This window comes from Felis catus, chromosome A2 (assembly GCF_018350175.1).
Source record: "Felis catus isolate Fca126 chromosome A2, F.catus_Fca126_mat1.0, whole genome shotgun sequence".
NCBI lineage: Eukaryota > Metazoa > Chordata > Mammalia > Carnivora > Felidae > Felis > Felis catus.
This window is the reverse complement of record NC_058369.1, coordinates 13,695,397-13,719,999: the sequence shown is the minus strand read 5'-3', so window position 1 is coordinate 13,719,999 and position 24,603 is coordinate 13,695,397. Positions and strand designations below refer to the sequence as shown.

The window sequence follows — 24,603 nt, the reverse complement described above, 5'->3', positions numbered from 1 at the left end:
CCCACAGTCCGGGCTTGCCCCTAAGTCAGCTTTGCTGCCCCAGTGCAGCCTCTGCTTGTCACACCTGCCTCTCTGGTCCTGACCTGCTGGCTCCAGAGCCCCTCAGACACCTCAAGATCCAGGCCTCTAGATGGCCTCTGCTGCTGGGTTGGGCTGCCTGGCACCCTGCCCTCCCCCCTCCCCCAGATGAGACTGGATCTTCAGAGCAGCCAGACCTGGAAGGAAAGGGGGGGGGGGGAAGTCTGGTGTTCAAAGGCTGCACTGTGAATACATGGAGATTGGAAATGGTAGGACAGGGGTTAGGGCAAGAGATCTGGGGGCCTGGACCCCAGGGGTGGAGAGAGGGGCAGATTCTGGATAAGTGTGAGAACCCAGGAGCAGGATGGGAGGTGAATAATGGGAGAGAGCAAACCCTTGATCCCACTTCAGCTCCCAGTCTCGGAAATATTGGGGGCAGGGCCCAGGCCGAGGCCTTACCCAGCATAGGTGGGTACATGGGGGTCAGAGGATGTTGGGCAAATATGGCTAAGTTGTGGGGGCCACACATTGGTGGCCCTGGGTCTGGGTTTACCCCCAGGGAACTCTATCTCTATCTCTGTCTTTAGTGGAGGGTCCTTTGAATTTTTCTGACTATTGTTGGGGGTGTCTGAAGGTCTGTAAAGGTCTCTGGGCATCCCTGGGGTCTTGGGGATGTCTGAGTTTCTCTGGGTATCTCTGGAAGTTTCTGTGGGTCTCTAGGTGTCCTTGAGTGTCTCTGGAATCTCTCTGTCTTGGGCTATCTGTGAGGGCCTATAGGTATTTCTGGGGTCTTGGGGATTCTGAGTTGTTTTAGGTATCTCTGGGGGTTTCTGAAGGTCTCTAGGTGTCTCTAAGGATCTCTGGAAGTCTCTGTGCTGAGAGACTGGCCCCGCGTGGGACTCAGACCTGTTTCAGACTCAGTCTCGGGACATCTCAGCCTGGAAGGAGAGGGAGTGTGGAGATGTACCCTCTGGAAGCTTCTGGTCCCCCTCAGGCCGTGGAGCCAGAGCTGCCCTGCTCCCCATAGCCTGGCCATGACCTTCTGGGGCTGCAGCAAGCAGGTCCAGACCCCAAGTCCCCCAGGCCCCAGACCTGTCAGACCCCTGCCATGCCCCAGAACCCAGGACCTCCCCAAATGCCGGGAACCTCCAGACTCCTAAGCCCCAGGACCTAGGCCTCCCAAACTCCAGACCCCTCTAAATGTTCCAGACTCCAGGACCCCCAGGTCCCCCTGACCCACCTCCAGAACCCACTATCCCAGGCCCCACGCCTGACCCTCCCCCCCCAGCACCCCCAGCCCTTGTGTCTGGTACTTCCTCATTTTCTCATTTCCTCCTATTCTAAGAGGACTTAGCCCTTAACTCTGCGGATTCATCCCAGGGTGTGGGGCATAGGGGACATCCACCCCCACCCAGGCCCGAAGCTGGCTGGTGCCCCTCTGTCCCTCTTATCCCCAAAGCCAGCGTGTCTTACATGTGTTTGCTGGCTGATTTCTGTGTTTTGCATGAAAAACCTACGTGGTGAATTTCTCCCTCCCATCTGCCCGCTGCTTTGAGGTAACCACGGGTATTTGTTTTCCGTGTTTCATCGCCGGTTTCTCTGGAAGAACGAAACGAAATCTAGAAGTTTACTTTTTTGGCTTTTTTCAGTTAATGTTTTCTCTTGGAGACATCTGCTCTCACCTAGGTCTGCTCCCACCCCCTCCACCCCTCCCCAGGCCTTTGCCACAGTCTGTTCCATCCCCTGGATGCCCTTCTCCCACCTCCTTACTCAATAAGTCCCCCTCATCCTTCTCCCGAAGGCCTCGGCACACAGTAGGAGCTTAACAAAGGTTTGTGGGAAAAATAAATGAGTCTTTGCTTCTCAGTTCATAGAGACCCATCATTTTGTTTCTGTGACTCTGTGGCACCCCCCCCCTCCAGGATGGATAAATCATTATTCATCTACCCAATCCCTTACATTGCTTCCTTTTTTTCTCCCCCCCCCCCCATATAACAACATTGAGATGAATCATCCTTAACCGTGTCATCTCTTGGCCCTCCCTCTTTGTTAAAATTGTTCAAAACACACTTAACATAAAATTGACCATTTTCCCCATCTTAGAGTGAACGATTGCGTGAGTTTTTTGTACATTTACAAAGTGTTTTGTGAGCACCACCTACCTCTGGCTCCAGAACATTTCCATTGCCCCAAATGGAAACCCCATCCCCCCCCCCCCCGCTTCGCCGCCCCACCCTCACCCCAGCCCCCTGGGGACCACCAATCTGCTTTCTGTCCCTAGGGATTTGCCTGGTCCGGACGTCTCGCATCAGTGGAGTCATAGGCTCTGTGGGCTTTTGTGACTGGCTTCTTTCACTCACCCTGATGTTTTCAAGGTTCATCCGTGACCAAGGGAGCGTCAGCGCCTCACCACTTTTCGTGGCTGAGTAACATTCCGCTGTCTGGAGGCACCACGTTTCGTTTATCCACTCCTCAGTTAGTTCATGCCACTGCCGCCCTTGTCACTTTGTCAACATGAAATATTCAGGACAGTCCCAGCAGCGGATGCTGGGGCAGCAGGCACGAGTGTTTGGAACCCCCGTGGCCTCTGCCGGTCACTGTGCCTTCCACTGGGACAGCGCCACATGTGATCCTGAAGCGTGGCATGGGCTTCCCTGTTTTCCCATAGCCCGGCCAGCGCAGAACATCGGCACACTTCTGAATCTTTGCCAGTCTCATAGGGGAAGACAAATGACGCCTCAGAGTTGTGATGTGCAATTTTTCTGTTAGGAAAAAGTACCTTTGGGTGCGTTGGAACGACAACTTCCAGCTCTTTCTAAAAGTCTCGGCTCAAAACCTTTGGCCGTCCCTCTGAGTCTGAAGAGGGGAAGGGGCAGAGTTTGAGGAGAGGGGGAAGCATGGGGGGGGGTGGGGTTTAGCTTCTCACCGTCAAGAAGGCTCTCAGAATTTATCCCACTTTACAGATGTGGAAACTGAGGCACAGGGGGGTTAAGACTGCACAGTGAGTCAGGGTCTGGAAGGGAGCTGAACTGGGTCTGCCTGACCCTAGGACCCCAGGGAGGCGGAAACCCTCTCCTAGCCCACCCTCCTTCATCTACTCTTGTCACTACGCTTTGGGTCTGACTCAGGTACCTGTCTCCTTCTGGAACGCTGGTCTCCTGCCCAGGTTCCCCACCTCCAGACAGCAGGCTCGCTCACTCTGGAGGAATCTTTGGACACAGCACTCCTCCACTGCTCACACATCTTCCTTGGCTCCCCACGGCCCTGGGAATAACGCCCCACTCCTCGGCCTGGCTTCTGAGGCCGGCACTGCCCACCGCCTGCCCACACCACCACTTCCTCCTCTTAGCCTGCCCATCTAGCCACTCCACTCCTAAATGCACAGTCCCAGCCCACCATGCTTTCTCAAGCTGCAGGGCCTCCACGCCTGTTGTGACTTCTGCCTGGAATCTGCTATGCATTTATTTCTGCCAGCTACTGTGACTCACCCCCAAGTCCTGAAATCAACATCTCCTCTCCCAGGGAGCCCTCCTCGCAGCCCCCTCCACGGTGGAGGCATCACTGTACAGGAGGAGGAGCTCTGAGTCTGTCGGGGAGGCTAGCAGCTGGGAGAGTCAAAGGCAGGTTTTAGGAATTCTTGGCAAAACTCTACCCACGTGTTGAAGCCCCAATTCTAATGCTCCCTCCTCTAGGAACCCTTACCGGACTCTGTCCCTCCCTCTGACCCTGACCCGACTCCACTGGACTGGGTGTGTCTGTGGCTAGCTCTGTTCTCTCCAAAGACTGGGTTGCTGCACCAGAACCTGGCCATAGCCGAGGCCTTTTGGAAGTCCAGCATGGGTGATTGTTGAATGAATACGTGAATGCGTGGCTTGGGCGGCAACCGAGTTGAGACCAGGAAGCGAGTTGATGAGATAGCAGTCATTCGGGGTGTTAATGGGGGACATGTAGTCACTGGGTTCCAGCAAGAGAGAAGCAGGTCGCCCCTCCCCCTCCCGTGAGAATCCTGGGCCTGAGGTCTTGCAGGGGGGGGGCGTGTCTCTGTGTCTTCATTCTTCCCCTCAGCCTTGCACCCGGACACCAGTTCCTCTTCCCCTGAGTCTCTGGGTGCGGATCCTGAGGAGCGCCCGGGACCAGAGCGAATCCGCAGAGGGTGCTGACCGCTTGGGCCCTCTCGTGCAGGTCAGCCACCACGCAGCCGTCCCGCGCCAGAGCCTTCCAGCACCGCCGAGGCAAAAGCGTGGCGGTGGGACCACAAAGGTAGGACGGAGGCGCTAGAACTGGGGTCCGAGAAGGGGCCTCAAACCAAATTGCAGGGGGTTCCCTTCAGCAGCCCCACCCCAGATCAGCCCAAGACTCCCAACGCTTCGCAGTTCCGGAAGAAACAATTAGTTGGGCCAGGGGCGGGCCGTTTCCGCGGCAACCGCTTATTTTGCATATGGTCCCGTCTTGGCCAATGAGGGCGCCCGAAATATTCGGGGTGGGGAGGGGAGGGGAAGGGAAATTTAACCCGAAAGGGCTCCACGGGGAGAAGGGGAGGGGCTGATTGGGTCGGGTCTCCTCCTCGCCTTCCAAGACCTTTGGGCCCTGGAATTACGTACCCGGTTCCCAGAGGGGGCGACTGGGGCCAGACAGAGGCTAGAGCCGACCAGAGGGGAGGCACACTAGAGGCTGCATTTAATCATTTCCGAAGGAGCCTGAGTCACTCTGAAATAAGAATAATATTAATATTAACATTGACATTAATATTAACATTGACATTAATATTAATACACAGGCTAAGGTCGGGGCTTGGATTCTGGTGTCTCTGCCTAGGTTGCTTGGATGGGGGGCGCCCTGGTGTGGATGCTGTTGTTGCCGCTGCTGCTGCAGGATCCCGGCAGCCAAGGATTGTCATGCAACGTGTCCTCGTGGGACGTGGACTGGACCACAGAGTTCACAGCCACATGCCTGAATTTCAGCGGCCAAGGCCTGAGCCTGCCCCGGAACCAGTCTCTGCAGGCCAGGAACGTGGTCCTTCTTGACCTGTCTGGGAATGGTCTTCAAGAGCTACCACTGCCCTTCTTTGCCCTCCTGGGAAAGCTGGAGGTCCTAGATGTGACAAACAACCCACTGGACCGAGTGGACAGGGCACTGGCCATGCGCTGTAAACTTGACCTGAAGGCTGACTGTAGCTGTGTCCTAGAATCCTGGCACCAGGTCAGACGGGACAACTGCTCTGGCCAGCTGCCTCTGCTGTGCCTGGACACAGCTACTGGCGCCTGGCACAATACCTCTACCTTCCTGGAGGTTAGCTGCCCCCCTGGCCTGTCCGTGATGACCATCGGGGCACTGGTGGCTGCTTGTAGCCTGCTCCTTGGGCTCACCATTGCTGGCCTAGTGCTGGCCTGGAGACTTCGGGGACGCTGGATGGTCAGCAGCCACGACCTGGACAAAACATGGGCTGCTCAGGATGGTTCCAGGTCTGGCTTGGGCAAGCAGCCGAGGTATAGTAGCCGAGGCCTCAGCCCTAAGCCCCCAGAGGCTGTCCTGCCCAGACCCTCCACACCCGACTATGAGAATGTGTTCGTGGGCCAGCCAGCTACCAGGCACCAGTGGGCCGAACAGGGGTGAGTGACTCACATCTGCCTGCAACACTCTGGAGGCAGACGGCCGGGATTCAAATCCCCGCGCCGCCTCTTGTAGGCTGTGTGATCTTGGGCAAGTAGGTTCACCTCGGGGCCTCAGTTTTCTCATCTGAAAAATGGGGATAATAACAGCCCCCACCTCATGGAGTTGGGCTAAGAATTGAGTTCCTGTATCTGAGACACGTTTCCCCCTTCGTGACCTGCAAACCCAGTTGCTGGCTATCACGGATGGGGAGAGGGGAAGCGCGTGCTGAGGCAGAGTAGGGGCTTTGCAGTAGCAGTCAGTGGCCTGGGCTCAGTTCCTGTGTGACCCAAGGGCTGTCTCTGAACCTCTGTTTCCGTCTCTGTAAAATGGGGACAGCTCCCTTTTCCCCATCTGCCTTTGGCACATGAGATGCTAAGAAAGCTGTGTCCCTCTCCACCGCCCCCGCCCCCCCAACAAAGCCCTGTCACCTTGAGATTTGGCTGGACTTAGATGGGTTCAACTTTTCCAGGTTGGCTGAGGGAATGAGGGAATCTCGGGCGGCAGCACCAGCAGGGGCAAAAGACCTGGAGGTGGAAGAGAACAGAGAATCTTCCTGTGAATCGGTTTTGCGAAAAGCAAGACATCAGAGCGGAGGCCGGAGGGGGCTGGGAGAACCCCAGCAGGGGTGGAACAGGATCATGGATGGGTTTGGGCAAGGGAATCCACAAAGTGGGGAGGCTGCTGGGAAGCTGCTGGTGAGAAATGAGGGAACATGCAAAGCAGATGCAAATTTGGCTCAAAAGCAGAAGTGGTCTGTGGTGGGGAGCTGAAAGGCACTAGATAGACTCCATAAGGCATCTCACGTTCTGATGCTCGCCTCTGCCTCACTGTCAGCAAAATCTCAGGGCCAGTCTCCGCCAAAAACATTGTGATGCGATCCAAATGATATCGGATGTGTCATTCCCCACCCTACGTTTTAGTTGTACAGGCGGAGGCTCTGGGAGACAGGGGGATGACTTGCCCAAGGTCACACAGTGAGTCCAAAGCAGGGGCAGGAAACAAATCCTGGCTCTGAGTCCTGTCTATCCCACAGAAGCATTTATGTATTTTGAGGGATTCATTCTTTTTTTTTTTTTTTTAAGCTTATTTGTTTGGAGAGAAAGAGAGAGAGAGAAAGAGAGAGAGCAAGCAGGGTAGAGGCAGAGAGAGAGGAGAGAGAGAATGCCAAGCAGGCTCAACCCTGACAGCCCAGAGTCCAATGCAGGGCTTAAACCCACAAACCATGAGATCATGGTCTGAGCCAAAACGGAGTTGAATGCTTAACTGACTGAGCCACCCCGGCGCCCCTGGAGTGATTCATTGTAAAGCATGAATGACTGATAGACACAACTTGCCCAAAATAGCCTTTGTTACAAGAGGTAACAAGGAAGTATCCCCCAGGGGCATCTGGGTGGCTCAGTTGGTTAAGCGTCCAACTTCGGCTCAGGTCATGATCTCATGGTTTATGAGTTCGAGTCCCGCATCGGGCTCTGTGCTGACAGCTGGGAGCCTGGAGCCTGCTTCGGATTCTATGTCTCCCTCTCTCTCTCTGCCCCTCCCCCGCCTGTGTGCATGCACACACACTCTCTCTCCCTCTCTCAAAAATAAATAAACGTTAAAAAAAAAGAGGTGCCCCCCCCCAACCTGGGATAGGGTTCCAGAAGCATGTTCCAGAGGCAGGAAAGTTCTTCTCTGCGGGTCTTGCCTACCATAGCTAGACATTGCCAAGAAACTGCCTCCTCCTCTATGGATCTGGGACTCCGAGATTTATTTCTGTACCGAGGCCACAAAGTCAGTTGCTTCAGGAAACCTAGTGAAAACATTTCCCGTTTGAAGGGGCACTGGTTTGGCTTTAACCACTTGTGTCCGTGTGGCTGGTGCAGCTGGAACTTCTGACTTTTCAAGAGGAAACTGAAGTCTAGATTTAATGTAAAAAACGAGCAATGATCTCAACTTTAAGGGGGAAGACGACTTGACCATGGGCTCGAGGTCCTTGTGCCACAGCATTACAAGGCTAAATCCACGGAATCTTCCCTGAATCTCTGGCCCCCCCCCCACCTCCTTTCCTCAGAGAAACTTGAGAGGCTGGGAGAACACTGCCCTGTGCCTCAGTTTCTTCACATGTAAATACTGGGGGGCGGGGGGGGGGGAACTCAGCTGCCCAGAACTTTCTTTGCCTCTCAAAGCTGACGTGCCTGCACCCTGAGTCCTCCCTCCCCTCGCATCTGTTTGTCTCCACAGGGCCCACCCATCAGAGGATAGCGACTTCTACATGAATTATGAGGGCCTCAACCGTGCCTCCCAGCCTGTCTACTGCAATCTACGGTCGCTGGACCGAGCCCCACTGGACGAAGAGGAGTATGTGATCCCCGGGCACTGAGTCTTTGATGCCCTGAACTCACACCTGCTGCCTTCCGGCTGACTGGGAGCAATTCTGGCTCTTCCCTGGCCTCCGTTTTCCCACCTGAGGAATGGGGACAGAGAAGGACCGTCCCTAAAGCCCCAGGGAGGCTCTGTAGCTCCCTCTCCAGCCCCCCGCTCTGCTTCTCACCTCCCGCAGCTGCTGGAAGGGGAAGAGGAGAGGCCCTGGTATGGGGACAGGAGGGTCAGTTTGTGAATGCCATTGTCACCCTCCTGGGAGAGTACTGGACGTGCTCAATAAATACTGCAGGGCTGACAAGGCTGCTGGCTCAGGGTGAGTGGGTTCCTTGATCTCTGAGACTCCTGAATTGTTCCCCACCCTTGGTCTCTCCCCTCTGTCCCTCTTAGGCTGCCTTCCCGGGTACCTGATACCCAGGCTTAGCCCCCAGGGCAGCCCATACCAGCCCCAGAGGGATCATTATAACTTATGAATGGTACTGTGTTCCTCCCCTGCTCACATACCCTCCATGGATTCCCCAGGGCCCCCAGGACCTCAGCCTGGGGGTTGAGGCCTGCGTGATCCTGCCCTGCCCAGCTCACTGTCCCCTCCCATCCCTCTGTCCTTCTGGTATAGGCCTCCTCACCACCAACTCCACCTTGCTCCTGAAGTTGTCATTTGCCCATGCCATTCCTTTCACCCAGGATGCCATCCCCTTTCACTTTGTCACACTGTTAAATATCTTAATACAGATGCAGAACTCTGGTCTCTGGGCGTCAGGGGGCACGGGTCCAAGTCCTGACTCTGCCATTAACAGGACCTCAGTTCCCCCATCTGTACAAGGCAATTAGAGTTAGTGTCTCTGCAGCTGTTTTAGCTTGAATATGCGGAGATATCTTAACTCACCCTTCAAGGTCAGGCTCAATGCCACTTCCTCTAAGAAGGCTTCCTTGGTTTCTTGTCAGGAACTGAGTCTCAGTGTCTTTTAAGAGTTTGTTCAAATTCTCATGCCTCAGCTGGGTGTCCTGTCAGCTGCTTCCAGCCTGGCTCCTGCCAACCCTCCAATCTAGGGGAGACAGCTGGACACAGGCACCCTCAGTCCTGAGAGGTCAAGCCTGGCCTGGAGGGAGGGATGGGGTCAAGGGCCCCAGAGGGAGATGAACGAAGGAGCTGAGAAAAGGCTGCATATAAGAAGGGAATCCGGAGTGGGTTTTGAAGAATGCGTTAAGTGTTTGAGAAGTGGAGAGGACACGCATACTGGGTAGGGGGACCAGCCTGACAAGCAGCAGCCTAGAGGGATAAAAAGGCCCACGGGCAACACAATGTTCAGCAAAGGCAACAGCTGTTATTTGGGGAGAGGCTCAATACGGCATCTGCTGGCTTTGGGTGACCTTGGTATTAATTTTGAGGCTCCCTTGGGTTCCCCAACACTTGGGAATGATCTGGGGCGGGAGAGGGAAACTATGAGGGTCTTTACTACCTTAATTCCCTGCATGCCCACCCTAGACACTGTTCAAGTGGCCACTCCTGTCCCCAGTCATCTTTCTTGCCTCTGGCATGAATCAGATCCCAGCCCTCCCCAGCTCCTATGTCTAATTCATGGCTCTTCAACTAGACCCACACCCTCACCATCACCCATGAGATTTGGTGGCTTCTTCCCCCCCCCCCCACCTCTCTGGCCCCATCTTCAACAGTTTTGCTGTTGAACACCGAGCTTGTTTCCACCCCAGGGCCTTTGCACCTGCTCTTATGCCACAAATGCTTATCCTCCAACTCCCCCGGGTCCTGTTCTTCCAGGTCTCAGTTCATATATCATTTCCTCAGGGAGTCCCCCCTGCTCCGCCGACCATCTAAATCACCTCTGACTCCATTCATTAATAGATGGCCTGGATTGACTTCTCAGCACAATTCTTCCCACCGTCCACTACTTTCTTATTATTTTTCTTTGCATTCACCTATATTCCTCACTCGACTGAGCTCAAATGGGATGCTTTTTTGCCTGTCTTGGTATTTCTGTGTCCTCAGTGCCCAATCAAGGCCTGACACAAAGTGGGCATTCACCGAATACATTCAGGGGCACCTACAGTCACTCAGGTCTGCCTCTGGGTGGCAGCATTCACAGGGGACACACCTCACTCACTGCTGGAAGTAGGCACTCTCTTCCCCAGGCCCCGGTAACATTTCCTATCAGAGATTCTCAGGATGGACAGGCAGTTGGGTGTGGGACGGGCCTGGATTTGGCACATCCTGGGGATTCCAAGATCCTAAGTGGGAAGACTCATAACATTGGAGATGCAGTGTGCATGAAAATGTTCCTCACAATGTATTTATTTCCCCATTTTTTGTTTTTAACTTAGCTGCTTGGAGTAGATTTTCCACTTGGTGCAAGGCACACAATAACAGAGCGTCAGAAAGGCATGCTTGTGGCTTGGATAGTAGAGAGTGGGATTCTCTCAACCTCCTTTTTAGTGTTTTGCTGTTTTGATAGAAAAGAAACCACTGGTCTGCTTGCTGCAGCCTGCCTGGTCTACGGGGAGGGGAGGGATGGGCTCTGATGAGCCTACCGCCTCCTGAAGGCTGGTGCCTGGTGGTGCCCACTCAGGACTGGGGCCAGGCGTTAGCCTTGTCAGGCTGGCCACCAAGCTGTGTCCTCATATAGCTTCCAGAGCCAAGTCACAGGTGATCCTGCCACTGGAGGCCTGGAGAGATTCTGAGGGTTCTGGGGACTCCCAACACTGTGGCCGCGAATGGGAGAGTGGACTTCCCCAAAAAGCAGCTTGCCCATCAGTGACCCGGGTTAGTCTTGGGGAACTGGGGTGGTGAGGGATGGCTTCCCCAGGATACTCTGCCCTTCCGCAGGAGGTGTTACTGGAAGTGGAACCCAGGCGGTGCCAGTGATAGTCGAGGGTGGCCACCAGCAAGACGCTGCAGGGGATGGCTGCCATGCTGTTGTTTGTGGGCTGGTGGAAACCAAGTGCAGGCAGAGGCCTGGGACTCCCGGCCGCCTCTGCCATGCAGGGTGCGGTCCTCCCCACCCCCCCCTTCTCCCCCCCACCCCCCCCCCCCGCCCCCAGCCCAGCTCTTTTTATCTGAAAGAATAGAGGTACCCTTAACATAGAGTGATGTGCCACAAACAGAAGTGATGGGGTCCTTCGAGGTCAGGGGCGACATCACACACAATATGCCTGATTGCAGACGGATGGCTGCCTGTGTTCGGAAAGGGGACTCCAATGCAAGGAGAGCCAGCAGGACAGTGATAGAGAGAGGACCGTATCACCACAGAAGCAGGAATACTGAGAGATGAGATATGGAGGGAGAGGGACACCCAGAAGGGTCTCAGAAACAGAGGGACGAGAGACAGAGAAGCAGAGACAGAGAGAAGGGTGTCTTTGAGGGGCACTGGCGTCACGAGCACCATCCAATTGCTTGGCATCCCAGAACGCCCCACCACCCGTTCCCTGAGCAGTTCCACTCACCCTAATACCAGGTCCCCTGTGAGAACTGAGCTCAGGGAGCGGAAGGTTCTTCCCAGGGTCACCAGCTCCATCCTGGACGACCATCGGGGCTCGGGTCAGACAACTTCATTTTTATTACCACGGTTTTAAATAAATGCACACCGTCAGACCAGCCCCTCCAGTCCCCAGGCAGATCCCCCCAATAAGTTAATAATAAATACAAACATAAATACAGCGGTCTCCGCCGGACGGGGTAGAGAGCAGTGGTGCGAAATCGGGTATCTCAGGACCCACAAGCCCCTTCGACAGGCAAGGACCTCTGAGGTCACTTCCACTGCGCACGAGCCGTAAGCGAAAGACTAGGACCGCTCATAGGCAGTGGCAGTCCTTGGCCACGAGGTCGTCGAAGGGCGTAAGCGACACCCGACCGTCGCTGTCTTGGTGCATGAGCACCACCGGCTCGTAGCGGGCGGGCACGCAGCACGGCGCCGGCGTCGCGTCGGGGTTCAGGCCGTGCAGGCGCGCCTGCATCTGCGCGTGCGTGTTGGCCGACCGGAACTGGCTTGGGCACGCGCCGATACACATGCGCACGTCCAGCTCGCGAGGCGCCACCACCCAGCTGGCCCATCCCAAGTCCTCGAGCGACGCGCGCAAGCTTTGCAGGCGGCAGCAGCGCCCCGCCCCCAGGGGGCAGTCGTCCTTGGAGCGCGCATGCGCGTTGCGGCGCCCTCTGGCCGCGCGTGGCCGCCAGTGCAGCTCAAGCTGGGGACGTGCCGAAGAAGGCAACGCCGCCGGCGAGCGGTCCCTCTGAGGCAACAGTCGCAGGTGGAGGGTGGGCGCCCCGGAACCTCCAAGGCTGAGCTGACGCCGCAGCGGCCGCGTCACGTCCCACGAGCTCAGCTCCGTCGGGGACAGCCTGAGCAGCGCGCGATGCAGGCGGAAGGATGCGGGGAGCCCCTTCGTCAGGTCAGCCCGGGCGATGCGCAGGTGCAGGTGGCCGCCCAGCCCAAGTCGCACTGAGGGAGAGAAGAGAGCCGGTCAGTCAGTGACGGGCCTATGTGCACCAGGCGCAAGTGCCCATTCCCCGCCCCCCCCCCCAACCTGGATCCTACCTCAGGGCCTTTGCACTAGCTGCTTCCCCTTCCCGGCACACTAGTCCCCTGAATCTCAGCATGGCAGGCTACGTGTTCCTCCAGCCTGCCTAACATAGGCACTGCCCTATTTTCTTTCATTGGGTATCATTTCATCTCCCCTACTAGAATCTTAGTAGGAGTTTCAGTCTCCCCGGTCACCACCATGCCTGGTACACAGTGGGTGCTTGGTCAGTACTGGCAGGAATTCATGTGGATCTGATTTTGAGAGGCACTAAGAGCCAAACAGTGGTTCTGCCTCCTCTGGAAGTCAAAAACGTTTTATTGAAGGGCTACTAGGTGCCTGGGGCTGGGGCTACAACAACCAGCTGCTGTGTTTTCAACTCTCTGGATCTTGGTTTCCATGTCTGAGAAATGAAGGGTGCCTGGCTCCCCAGGATCCTCAGGCCCCCAGGCTGGTACAGGTGTTGGGGATAGGGAGCAGACTAGGGTTTGAGGGCCCTGGACTCAGTCACCAGGCTCACAGAGAGCGAGAGGCATGCCTGGAGTCTCACAGCACACGTAGGGTTAGGGTGGGATAATAGCGCCCCCTTCTGGTTTGACGCTCTTTCCCTAACCCCTCCCAGTTAGCGCAGCCCAGATCTCCTTCCGCCCTCTCTACCCCCTAGAGCCTCCGTGGAGGGGGCAGAAAATACCCCCCCCCCCCAAGGCACCTGCTACGTGAGACTTGAGCAGTGGCTTGTCAAGGGATTGCATCAGACTGGGAACCAGTACGGACAGATTCGGCCTATCCCTGGGCTGCGCTCCTCTCGTCCCCGCCCCTGCATCCCTTCTCCTAGATTGCGTGCCCTCCCCCACCCCTAAACCCAAGGACAGGGACCCCACCCCCACCCCGCGCCCGATTTTGTTTCTGGAAATTCCAGGCTCTGTGAGTTTTCAAGAGACTCGCTGGGCCTCAGTTTCCCCATCTGCGATCTTGAACATCTCACTTTGGCCACACCCCGCCTAGTCTTGGCATAAACCCGGCCACCACCTCCCCCCCCCACCCCCCGAAGCCCCTAGGGGGGATGTTCTTGTCCGGTTCACAGATAAGGAAACTGAGGCTCGGTGGCAGGTCTGGGTCCCTGTGTCTCAGAACCACTGGTTAGATGATGGTAGCTGCACAGGGGGCGCCGGTCTCCTAGATTTCACTCACGCTTTGGAGTGAGTATCCGGACTTGAGCTTCAGAGATGACTCGGTCAGGGTTTGAGTCTTCCCAGCTTTGGTTCAACCGCAACCTGGTCTGCAGGTGTTCGTAGAGTTTCCGAAACTCCTCGAATCTGGAGACATCCGTACCGGAGCGAGCTTCTGAGGGTCCCGGAAAGGCCGGGAGGTGCTCCTGGGCCAAAGACAGGGCACCTCCCGAAGGCAGCCAGCAGAGCATCAGCAGCATCAGCAGCATCAGCAGCATTGGTGGTGTGGGTCCAGGCCCAGGCATGCCTGTGCTAGCTGAGTTCTGAACTGAGACACCGGACGCTGCTGGACTGGCCTTTATAATCCCCGGACTTTGTCCGCCCCCGCCTGCCTGGTCCCTTCCGCTCTGGGTGCAGAGTAAACACTCCAGGGACCATACATGGCTGAGTCTTGGGCTGCTTTTAAGGGGGAGGCCCTTCTGGGGAGTTCTCCTGGGGAAGTGGGGGACGCCCTCCCCCCCCAGAAGCCTCTTTGAGCCTCAGTATCCTCTATGAAATGGGGACTTCCTTCCAGCTTGGTGGACTGGTGAAAAGAATGCTTTTGTCAGAAAAAGACTTATTTCTATGTGCTCAATTCCATAGCAAGCCCTTAAGAGGAGGTCTTCTCCCTCATGGGATTTTCTCTCTCCCTTCCTGGTTAGGGTCAAAGGCTCCAGATGTTGAAAACCAAAGGAAGCAGAGGAGAAAGAGCCAGGAGGTACAACCTTAGGCAAGTCATTCCCCTTCATCCCACGTCTGTTTCTTCATCCGGAAAACAAGAACTGAGACTTTCACTGGAGAGAAATTCAAATGGGGCATAAACGACAGGGCCAGACCCATAGGAGGTCGTGTGATGGACTGAGTGTTTTTGCAGTCCCTGATCCTTAGGGGGAACTCCTGCTCGTTCTTCAAAACCCTACCCAAAGAGCTCCTCCTCCAGGAAGCCTTGCCTACCATTACCTTTCCAGGCTCAGCCGCATGCTCCCAACCCCCATCCTTTCCTTCAGCGCAGACCTGACCTCACAGCACTGGGAGTATCTGTGCTTGGCTCTGTCTGCCCCAGACTGGAGGCCCTTTGAAGACTTGGACAGAGATGAAGATACTCTGGGGCCCAGTCCAGAGTGGAGGGGGCAGGGAATTGGAGGGCTGTTATCAGGCCCGCCACCAGATGGTGGAAGGGCAAGGGGTGCCCTAGGAAGACCCAGGCCTTCCCCTCAGACCCTTCTCCTCTGGCCCCAGGCACTGGCCCCTGTGCCTGTTTCTTGGCCACAGGGAAGATGGGCAGCAGTTGAGGCGGATCGTGGGGATGTGTAAAGTGTGACAGCGTGTGCAGGCAAGAGGTGACAAGGGCTTGCTGCGGGTCACACAGCAAATCCCCACACTGCAGGAACACGGTCGGGCCTCCCCGCCACCCCCAACATGCACCCACTGGCTGTGTGAGCCCAGCCAAGGCTCAGCAACCCCCCCCCCCCCACCTCCGCCGAGTCTCAGTCTCAGCCTCTCTGCAGTGGGATTACCGCCCAGCTATGGGTCTCAAGTATCCCTCTGTGATGCCCGGGGCATTCAGGTGCTTAGTAAGTCACTACCATGTTGACAGGGGCTGTTGGGAAGATGGGCCTCTTGCCCCACCAGCTTGGCCCACACAGTAAGAGCTCAAAAAGGGTCCTGCGCTGACTGGACAAGGAGCTGGGGCCACTGTGCGGCCGCACTGCTATGCCCTCCGCAGAGGCCAGGCGCCAGAGGTGAGCCAGAGTGCTGAGTAATCCTAACGTGGTAAGGGCAGGTCAGCAAGGGTCACCAGTGCCTAGGTCTGACCTCACCTGGGGTGGGTGGGGCAGCATCCCTGCAAGATCAATAATGGTGAGATGCCAACTTTCACCAGAGTTCACGCTGCAGGCGCCGTTCATATACTTTTCTCTTAAGGGAACCAAACCAGGAGGGGCAAGTAAGATTGTAGGGGGCAGCTCCACACTGGAGACCAGCCTTTGGCTGACTGTTTCCTGGCATTTCTAAGCCTGTGATAGGATTCTGAAGTTCCCTCTGTCTAGGACTGTTCCTTCCTTCCTTCCTTCCTTCCTTCCTTCCTTCCTTCCTTCCTCTCTTCCCCCCCCCCCCAAATTTAAAAGCCTCATAAAGAGTTTTTCCTGATCCAGGTCCCAACAGACTGGACATTTGTCAGCTCCAGAGAAGCTGGCCTGGGTTGACATTCTGGCCCCCTTCTCCCTGGCCATGACATGTGGGACAAGGCATCAACCGGCAGGGCCTCGGTTTCCCCATCTGTAAAAAGTGGCAGTGGCATTCTGAGTCAGGGCTGTGGGGAGAACACACAGGGAGTGGAAATTTTTGCACACGCTGTGGGTCAGCACGATCGTGATTCAAATCCTAGTGCCACCCACTTTGCTGTGTGACCATAGGCAAGTACTCAAACTCTCTGTGCATAGAACAAAAGCAGTGTGGGTCGTGAGGAAGGAGAACATTAAGTACAGGAATCTTACCATTCTTAACTCAGCAAACTCATAAGAGCCAACACAAACTGGGCACCAGGTCACACGCCAAGGACAGAGATCCTTGTGAATCAGGGCCCCTTCTGCCCACTGATGCCCCCAGGCAGAGGACAACCCTGGTGGAGGCTAACCTCTCACGAGGACGTGAGAAATCACCTATTTAAGCTGTTTTATTTGCCTTCCGGGGTGTCAAGTTTGGGTAAAGTCCAGCAGACCCTGGGGTCCCAGGCACAGGGGCTTCAGACAAGGCATTCACAGGAACTCTGGGCGTCAGGGAGAAGACGGCCAGAGGATGTAGGGCCCAAACCCTCCTTTGGGGAAAGACACAGTCACTTTCAGCAGGAACGGTTTGTCCTAAAGAGAGATCTCGAGCGGGATAGAAACCTGAGATGTGAAGGGAGCCCCAGAAACGTGCCAGGTGCCCCCAAGGCAAGTAGAAAGCCAACTCTGCTCCCCCAAAGCCAGATGATGCCTCCTGTATTGTCCGGGGAAACTGCATGCCTTGGGAGCAGGGAGCCCAATTCCAAACTGACTTCCTCTGGGATTTCCTCAGGACAGAGTGTGTCGCCACAAAAGCCACTTGCCCCAGACCCCACCCCTTTTGAACCCTTGGATGACCCCAACCCAAGCAGTGGGGAGCCGGCCCCCTCTCCAAGCCTGGGGTTGCTTCTCTCTTTCTCACTGTGTCCCCTTTCTCTGTGCCCCATGTGTACTGGGGAGGCAGGCACTTCTGTGGGTCTCTGGGTAGCTGAAGGTAGGTTTGATGAGGAGAGGAAGGAAGAGAAATGAATTTGGGGGAAGGAAGAGCAGCTAAAGGCTGGACTGTTTTCCCTCATGATCTGTGAGTCCTCAACCCCCAGCTTGTGATAAATGAGCTTCAGTTTCCCTGTCCGTAAAAGGTGGTAATGGCACCCCCCATCATCTCTTCACAGGGATGTAAGGAGGACTCATAGGCAGGGAGGGAGTCAGGGGACAAGGTCTGTTGGAATGTGCACTCAGGATCTGTTAGGAATTAAGTTTCAAGATGTGGACATTAGCTAGTGCCTGCCTCACCCTAAGTGCTGCCATTCTGACCTGTGGGCTCAGAGGCAAAGTGGCAGCATTGTGGTGAAGCTATGAGACATATCCCAAGTGGTGTATGTCCAGTCTTTTTGTGGATCTGGTGTTCCAGGGGCCTGGATGCTTCCTCTGGGGTGACAAGGAGCTGACTCCCAGGCCCACGTGGTGCCTCGGGGACCATAAGACTCATAGTGGCCTTGGCAGTGGGAGCAGGATTTCTCATGGGCAGAAGAGATGCTAGGCTGGAGGTTTCCTGTGGAGAGAGAAAGAGAAACTGGTAACTCGTGGGACTCCTATGTGCTAGGCGCAGGGTGCCCATTTCTTCCCACACACCAAGGCGGACCCCACCTCAGGGCCTTTGCACAAGCTGCTTCCTCTTCCTGGCACACTAGTCCCCTGAATCTCAGCATGGCAGGCTACATATCCCTCCAGCCTGCCTAATATAGGCACTGCCCCATTTTATTTCATTATGTATCATTTCATCTCCCCTACTAGAATCTTAGTAGGAGTTTCAGTCTCCCTGGTCACCACCATGCCTGGTACACAGTACGTGCTTAGTAAGTACTGGCAGGAATTCATGTATATCTGATATTTAGAGGGACTAAGAGCCAAACAGTGGTTCTGCCTCCTCTGGAAGGCAAAAACATTTTATTGAAGGCCTGCTAAGTCCCTGGGGCTATAACAACCAGCTACTGTGTTTTCAACTCTCTGGATCTTGGTTTCCATGTCTGAGCAATGAAGGGTACCAGACCACACAGGGTGCCTAACTTCCGGATTCCTTGGACCCTTAGGATCCTCAGACACACAGCCCCCCAAGCTGGTCCAGGTCTTGGGGACAACTGTGGAGTGGGGCTGAGATTCTAGGGCCCTCAACCTACTTACTAGGTTCAGAGAGGACCCAAGTTTACTTGGAAAATATACAGCACAGGCAAGACCAGGGAGGGTTCAGAGCACTCTCTGGATCCTGACACCTTCCCCCACCAAACTCCTTCCAGAGGATCATATAGCCCAGTTCTTGAGGGCACCTTCTGCTGGCAACTTTAGCAGTGTTTGGCCCTCGATTGCCTCAAATCTGGAACCAACCTAAGCAGGTTCTGGCTACCTTCCCCTCCCCCCTGCACATATCTCCCCCCTGACCCCCACCAACGGTAAGAACGATGCCCTCCTGGCACCTGCCTCTGGGTTCTGCAGGCCCTGTGCACTTTCAGGAGAGTTGCTGACCCCTCTGGGCCTCAGTTTCTCCATCTGTGATCAGGGCGGGGTTATAATAATCCCATGCTGACCGAGCCCCACCCTGTGTGGCTGGGCAGATGAGGCTGCTGGCTCCTTCTTCAGTCATGAGGGGAGATGGGCTACTCCTGCCCAGTTCACAGATGGGGAGTAACTGAGGTTCAGCAGTGGGTCTCTAGGACACGGAACCACTGGTTAGATGTGGGGACTGCCCCAAAGGGTCTCTGAGATTTCACTCACACTTTAGGATCTGGTTGGCGTTTGAGTCTTCCAAGTTCTTGTTCAACGGCAGCATGGTCAGGGTGTCTTTGAAAGGTTTCTGCAACTTCTGGAGTCTGGGGACATCCAGACTGGATCGCATCTCAGAGGGCCCGGTCAAAGGCTCCAGATGTTGAAAACCAAAGGAAGCAGAGGAGAAAGGGCCAGAAGGAGCCAGAAGGTACAGCCTTAGGCAAGTCATTCCCCTTCATCCCACGTCTGTTTCTTCATCCGGAAAACAAGAACTGAGACTTTCACTGGAGAGAAGTTCAAATGGGGCATAAACGACAGGGCCAGACCCATAGGAGGTCGTGTGATGGACTGAGTGTTTTTGCAGTCCCTGATCCTTAGGGGGAACTCCTGCTCGTTCCTCAAAACCCTACCCAAAGAGCTCCTCCTCCAGGAAGCCTTGCCTACCATTACGTTTCCAGGCTCAGCCGCATGCTCCCAACCCCCATCCTTTCCTTCAGTGCAGACCTGACCTCACAGCACTGGGAGTATCTGTGCTTGGCTCTGTCTGCCCCAGACTGGAGGCCCTTTGAAGACTTAGACAGAGATGAAGCTACTCTGGGGCCCAGGCCCTTGGCTGGGCCCAGAGTGGAGGGGGCAGGGAATTGGAGTGCTGGGGTTTAGGGCTGGTGTCAGGTCCAGCCACCAGATGGTAGAGGGCAAGGGGTGCCCCAGGAGGACCCAGGCCTTCCCCTCAGACCTTTCTCCACTGCTGAGGACCCCTGGCCCCAGGCACTGGCCCCTGTGCCTGTTCCTTGGCCACAGAGAAGATGGGCAGCTGTGTGAGGCCGACCGTGGGGATGTGTGAAGTGTGACAGTGTGTGCAGCAAAGGTACAAGGGCTTGCTGGGGATCACAAAGCCAGTCCCTGCTGGGGGAGCAGGGCCAGGCTTCCCCCAACGCCCAGCATGCACCCACTGGGGAGACTGGGTTTCCCCTGAGTCTGTCTCAGCTTCTGTGCCTTGGGATTACTGCCCGGCTTTGGGAGGGGCCCAAAGTGTCCTGGGTGATGTCCCCAGCCAGCAGGAGGTGCTTAAACTTGCTCCTGCCACCGTCATTTCCAGCCTGATTGCAGCTGGGCAGGAGGTTGGACCCAGCCTCTTTCCATTCAGACCCATTTGCTTTCTAAGATTAAGGAAACCAGGGTCGGGGTGCCTAGGTGGCTCAGTTGGTTAAGTGTCTGACTCGTGATTTTAGCTCAGGTCATGGTCTCACAGTTTGTGAGTTCAAGCCCCACATCAGGCTTGGTGCTGATGGCAGGGAGCCTGCTTGGGATTCTCTCTCTTCCTCTCTCTCTCTCTCTCTCTCTCTCTCTCTCTCTCTCTGTCCCTCCCCTCCCCTTCAAAATAGGTAAGTAAACTTAAAAAAAAAAAAAAAGAGGGGCTCAGTCGGTTGAGCGTCTGACTTCAGCTCAGGTCATGATCTCGTGTTCCGTGAGTTCAAGCCTCGCGTCGGGCTCTGTGCTGACAGCTCAGAGCCTGGAGCCTGCTTCGGATTCTGTGTCTCCCTCTCTCTCTGCCCCTCCCCCACTCATGCTCTGTCTCTCTCTCTCTCTCTCTCTCTCTCTCTCTGTCAAAAATAAATAAACATTAAAAAAAAAAAAAAGAAAAGAAAAAGAAATCCAGGGCCCCGGGGGCAAGTAAGGTAGATAGAGTAATAGGGAGCCATCCTACCATGGGATTTTGCACATGTCCCCACCGGCCAGGTAAGACTTCCCTGTGTCTTGTTACAATGCCTGCGTCCCCAGGGGCACAGAGGTTGGAGGCCTGGGAAGATTTCTTTGAAGACATCTCCACTCACCACCTAGCTCTCCTGGGAGGCCGTATGAGGCTCCACGGAAAATTAACAGCTCAACATTTCCAAGCGAACAATTGAATGACATAGCATTTATGCCACCATCACCTCGGTCGGTTCCAGAACATTTCCATCACCACAAAAAGAGACCTCGTCCCCATGAGCAGTCGGTCGCTCCCCATGCCCCTCCCCCAGCCCCTGGCAACCACCAATCAGCTTTCTGTCTCCATGGATCTGCCTGTTCTGGACGATTCATATTAAGTATATACTGCACCCAATGTCCAATGTGATGGGGCAGGGCGGGTAGGGTTCCACACGCGGACAATTCTCCAACACAGGTGGATGTCCTACAGGTCAACTTAATTCTGACACTACCTCCCTGTGGGAGATCCCACAGATTAAGGGTTCAGTCCTCCACTTCAGATGCCCCTAGCAAGGTTGTTAATCGTGGTCCTTCTAGACTGGCTATAAATCACAGGCTCCCAAGACCCCCTCCTTGGGTTCATCTCCTTCGCTAGAGCAGCTCACAGAACTCGGGAAACCCATTTACTCACTAGATTACTGATTTACTATGGAGGATATAAAAGAATACAAATCAACAGCCAAATGGAGAGATGCGTTAGGTGGGAAGGGGTGCCGTCTCCCTAAATCTCTATGTTGATCAACCCGGAAGCCCTCCAGGGAACCCTGCCCTTTGGGTTGTTATGGAGACTTCATGACGTAGGCATGGTTGATCAAATCATCGGCAGTTGGGGGCTGACTCAACAACTTCCAGCCCCTCTCCCCACCCCTGAGGTCAGTGTGGATGGGACTGAAAGCTGAACTCTCTAATCACACGGTCAGGTGCCTTCTAAAAGGCACGCGTATAGCTCTTGAGGCACCTGGCTGGCTCAGTCGGTAGAGCATGTGACTCTGAATCTCAGGGTCATGAGTTCAAGCCCTACATTGGGCATGGAGCGTTTAAAAAAAAAAAAGACACGTTTATAGCCCTCGTCACAGGAATTCCAAGGGTCAAAGACCAAACACATATTTCTTATTATAAGTGACAATATCACATATATAGGTGAAATCATACAACAGATGGTCTTTGGTGTTTGGCTTCTTTCCTCAGCGTGCTGTTTTCCAGGCTTATCCATGGCGCAGTGTGTGTCCTTCATTCCCTCTTATAGCTGAGTGATCTTCTGTTGTATGGATGGACCACGTTTTGTTCATCTACTCACCCATTCATGGTCACTGGGATTGTTTTCACCTTTCGGCAGCTTTGAATAGGGCTGCTGTGCACAGCCCTACAAGGATATACAAGGATTCAAGGACCTGTTTTCTTTCCTTCTTTCTTTCTTTCTTTTTTTAAGTTTATTTATTTATTTTGGGAGAGAGCACACAAGCCGGGGAGGGGCAGAAAGAGAAGGAGAGAGAGAGGATCCCAAACAGGCTCCTCACTGACCGTGCAGAACCCAACGTGGGGCTCGAACCCACAAACCGTGAGATCATGACCTGAGCTGAAACCAAGAGTTGGATGCTTAACCGACTGAGCCACCCAGGCACCCCTTGAGGACCTGTTTTCAGTTCTCGTGGGGCTATGCCCAGAAGTGGAACTGCTGGGTCACATCGTTATTCTGTGTGTTAACTTTTTGAGGAGTGCCCGGAATATTTTCCACAGCCTCGGCCGTTTTCTTTTTAAACTTTTATTGAGATACGACTAACATGAAGCGGAAAAGAAGTCATCTTAGTGTTCAGCTCAGTGACACTTCCCATACAGTAGGCCCGCGGGGCGACTTCCCAGATGAGGTTCCAGAACATTCCCAGCCCCAGGAACACCCTGGATGACCACGATGCCCACTTCTGTTACGATGACTGAGTTTGCCTCTTTTCCAACCTGATATAACGGAACCAGCATTGTCTCTTCTGTCTGGCATCTTTCACCCAACATCACTTGTTCTTCATCTGTCAGAAGACAAAGACTTGTTCTTTATCTAGTTCATCCCTTTTCCTGGCTGCTTAGTAGCCCACTCCAGAAGGGAGTGGAGCTGCTGGCTCGTGAGTGGGCATCTTATCACTTTACAAGCAGAACCACTAATTAGTTTATTCCTGGAACTTCCCAAGGGGACATAGCACCACCGAGGGCCTGGGGGATGCCCAGGGGCAGCGAAGGGGAACATTAGCTCCATGGTGTTTCCAGTTCACCAAACTCTGGAATGAAGGCATCCGGGCCACTCTGGCTCCCCTTCAGAAAATCGTTAGCTGATGACCTCATGGCCAGCCCCATGGCCAAGCTGGGAGGGGCGGTGGGGCGGGAGGTAGGCAGGCAGCCATCAATGAGCTCAGTGGGCCAGGGCCCTGCATTCCTCTCTGGCAGCTTCCATGGGTCCCCAGGGGCCAATCCAAGGTAGAAGTAAACAGCGTGAAGGCCAGGGGTCAGGCCGTTCCGCCGCCTGGCTTGGCCCCAAACCTCCCAGAATTTTCCCTCGCCACCACCTACTTTTGGCCATGGCCACCCTCATCAAACACACGCAACACACAAGAAAACACACACCCACTTTTATTATTTGTTTCTCATGACATGAAACACACACAGTCACGGCAGGAGGTCCGGAAGAGGCCAAAAAAAAAAAAAAAAGTTATTTTAAAATTTCCTATGAGTTTGCGGGACAAGGAGAATTGCTATCCTATTACGTGAGCTTCCTTCCAGGCCAGTGGGTGCCTGTGTCATCTAGAGGGTCCTCCAGGCAGCCTGGGTTTAAATGCTGGCTCAGCCCTTGAGATGCCCAGCAGATTCTGAAGCATTGCTAATCTCTTCCAAACACTGCTTTCTTTCTCAGCACTACCCCCTTAAAGGGTAGCACTGAGCAGATGGGCCTTAATCTGAGCTATAATCCCAATGTTTTAGATTTAATGACCTCTGTTAGTAGAGGTGGTTGGGCAGCAATCTCTCCACTTCAGCCGGAGTTGGGTTGAAACATGCCCGGGCAAGTTTGCTCGGAAACAGTGTCTCCTTCTGACAAACTCCTATGTATCTGTTCAACCCCAGCTTTGATGTCCTGCCTCCCATTAAGCACTCTCTATGCTCTCCCCAGTTTCCCTGAGGCTGAGGGGCCTCCCTCTCAGGGTGCCATCCTGCCCACCGAAGACTAGGGTATCTGGTTCTGGCCCTGTGCCCCCCCCCCGCAGACCAGCACCTTTTTTTTTTTTTTTTTTTTTCAACATTTATTTATTTTTGGGACAGAGCGAGACAGAGCATGAACGGGGGAGGGGCAGAGAGAGAGGGAGACACAGAATCGGAAACAGGCTCCAGGCTCTGAGCCATCAGCCCAGAGCCCGACGCGGGGCTCGAACTCACCGACCGCGAGATCGTGACCTGGCTGAAGTCGGACGCTTAACCGACTGCGCCACCCAGGCGCCCCCAGCACCTTTTCAAGGACCAGGCCCCACTATTACTATGCTGGTTTCCTAGGCTGCTGTAATCAAGGATCACAAACGGAGAGGCTTAAAACAACAGAAAATTATTCTCTCGCAGTTCTGCAGGCCAGAAGTTTGAAATCCTGGCCTCTCCCAGTGTTTGTGGCCCCAGATGTTCCTCATGGAGGGGCCAAGGGCAGGCAGCCCCAAGATGAGCCACTTTAGCATGAACCCTATTTTGAGTTAAAAGCAATCAGAACCCAGCAGATTTGGGAAAAGCTCTGTACCTCCCACTCAACTACCTGCTTGTGCTAGGAAGAGAGCTATTTCCCAAAATTCCTCTTTACCTAAGAAACGTATCTACATAACAGGGTGGTGTTTGTTTTATAAACACCTCCTCTTACCCTCCTGCTAACGGGTCTCTCTTCCCTTTTCTCCTCAGACCCCTACCCCTCTCCTGAGCTCATGCAAGCATCGCGTTGCCTCACTGTCTTTGGAATTCCCATATCTGTGTGGATTCCCCAGACATATGCATGCTATTACATTTCACTTTCTCCTGTTAATGTCTCATGTCAATTTGATTCTTAG

At 54.7% G+C, this 24,603-nt stretch overlaps 2 protein-coding genes and 1 long non-coding RNA gene across 11 annotated transcripts; 2 read left to right on the top strand and 1 right to left on the bottom strand.

Moving 5' to 3' along the window:
* Positions 1 to 2,265: 2,265 nt before the first annotated feature.
* GDF15 (growth differentiation factor 15) lies at positions 2,266 to 14,117 on the bottom strand. 8 transcript variants are annotated; one of them, XR_006591506.1, is made up of 6 exons: positions 13,750 to 14,117; positions 11,689 to 12,479; positions 11,485 to 11,587; positions 6,099 to 6,194; positions 5,385 to 5,754; positions 4,677 to 4,725 (listed from the first exon to the last, which is right to left on the bottom strand). XR_006591506.1 is itself a non-coding variant. In XM_045048496.1 (2 exons), exons 1-2 carry the CDS (start codon positions 14,030 to 14,032, stop codon positions 11,833 to 11,835), a joined length of 930 nt encoding a protein of 309 aa, XP_044904431.1. In that variant the 5' UTR covers positions 14,033 to 14,117; the 3' UTR covers positions 11,575 to 11,832. The 8 variants fall into 8 exon arrangements, 1 of the variants encoding a protein (XP_044904431.1); XR_006591507.1 differs by having other exon boundaries at positions 11,485 to 11,556; XR_006591540.1 differs by lacking the exons at positions 11,485 to 11,587; positions 11,689 to 12,479; positions 13,750 to 14,117 and adding exons at positions 2,266 to 2,780; positions 8,915 to 11,027 and having other exon boundaries at positions 3,151 to 4,725.
* LRRC25 (leucine rich repeat containing 25) lies at positions 4,148 to 8,331 on the top strand. 2 transcript variants are annotated; one of them, XM_003982077.6, is made up of 3 exons: positions 4,148 to 4,278; positions 4,834 to 5,627; positions 7,891 to 8,331. In XM_003982077.6, the coding sequence occupies exons 2-3, from the start codon at positions 4,843 to 4,845 to the stop codon at positions 8,027 to 8,029; spliced, it is 924 nt and encodes a 307-aa protein (XP_003982126.1). In that variant the 5' UTR covers positions 4,148 to 4,278; positions 4,834 to 4,842; the 3' UTR covers positions 8,030 to 8,331. The 2 variants fall into 2 exon arrangements, with proteins under 2 accessions (XP_003982126.1, XP_011289063.1); XM_011290761.4 differs by having other exon boundaries at positions 4,150 to 4,278; positions 4,796 to 5,627.
* On the top strand, positions 12,303 to 14,624 carry LOC123382719. The gene is made up of 2 exons (XR_006591552.1): positions 12,303 to 12,429; positions 14,429 to 14,624. It is a non-coding gene; the product is annotated as an uncharacterized LOC123382719 (long non-coding RNA).
* The last annotated feature ends 9,979 nt before the right edge of the window (positions 14,625 to 24,603 follow it).

Bases quoted from the DNA above. Each gene is read 5' to 3' on its own strand.
- GDF15 (XM_045048496.1), bottom strand. From the start codon at position 14,032: ATGCCTGGGCCTGGACCCACACCACCAATGCTGCTGATGCTGCTGATG. The intron at 12,480-13,749 runs GTGAGTGAAATC...TCTCTCCCTCAG, and splicing joins CCGGATACTCACTCCAAAGC to TGCGACTTGGGCTGGGCGGC.
- LRRC25 (XM_003982077.6), top strand. From the start codon at position 4,843: ATGGGGGGCGCCCTGGTGTGGATGCTGTTGTTGCCGCTGCTGCTGCAG. The intron at 5,628-7,890 runs GTGAGTGACTCA...TTGTCTCCACAG, and splicing joins CACCAGTGGGCCGAACAGGG to GGCCCACCCATCAGAGGATA.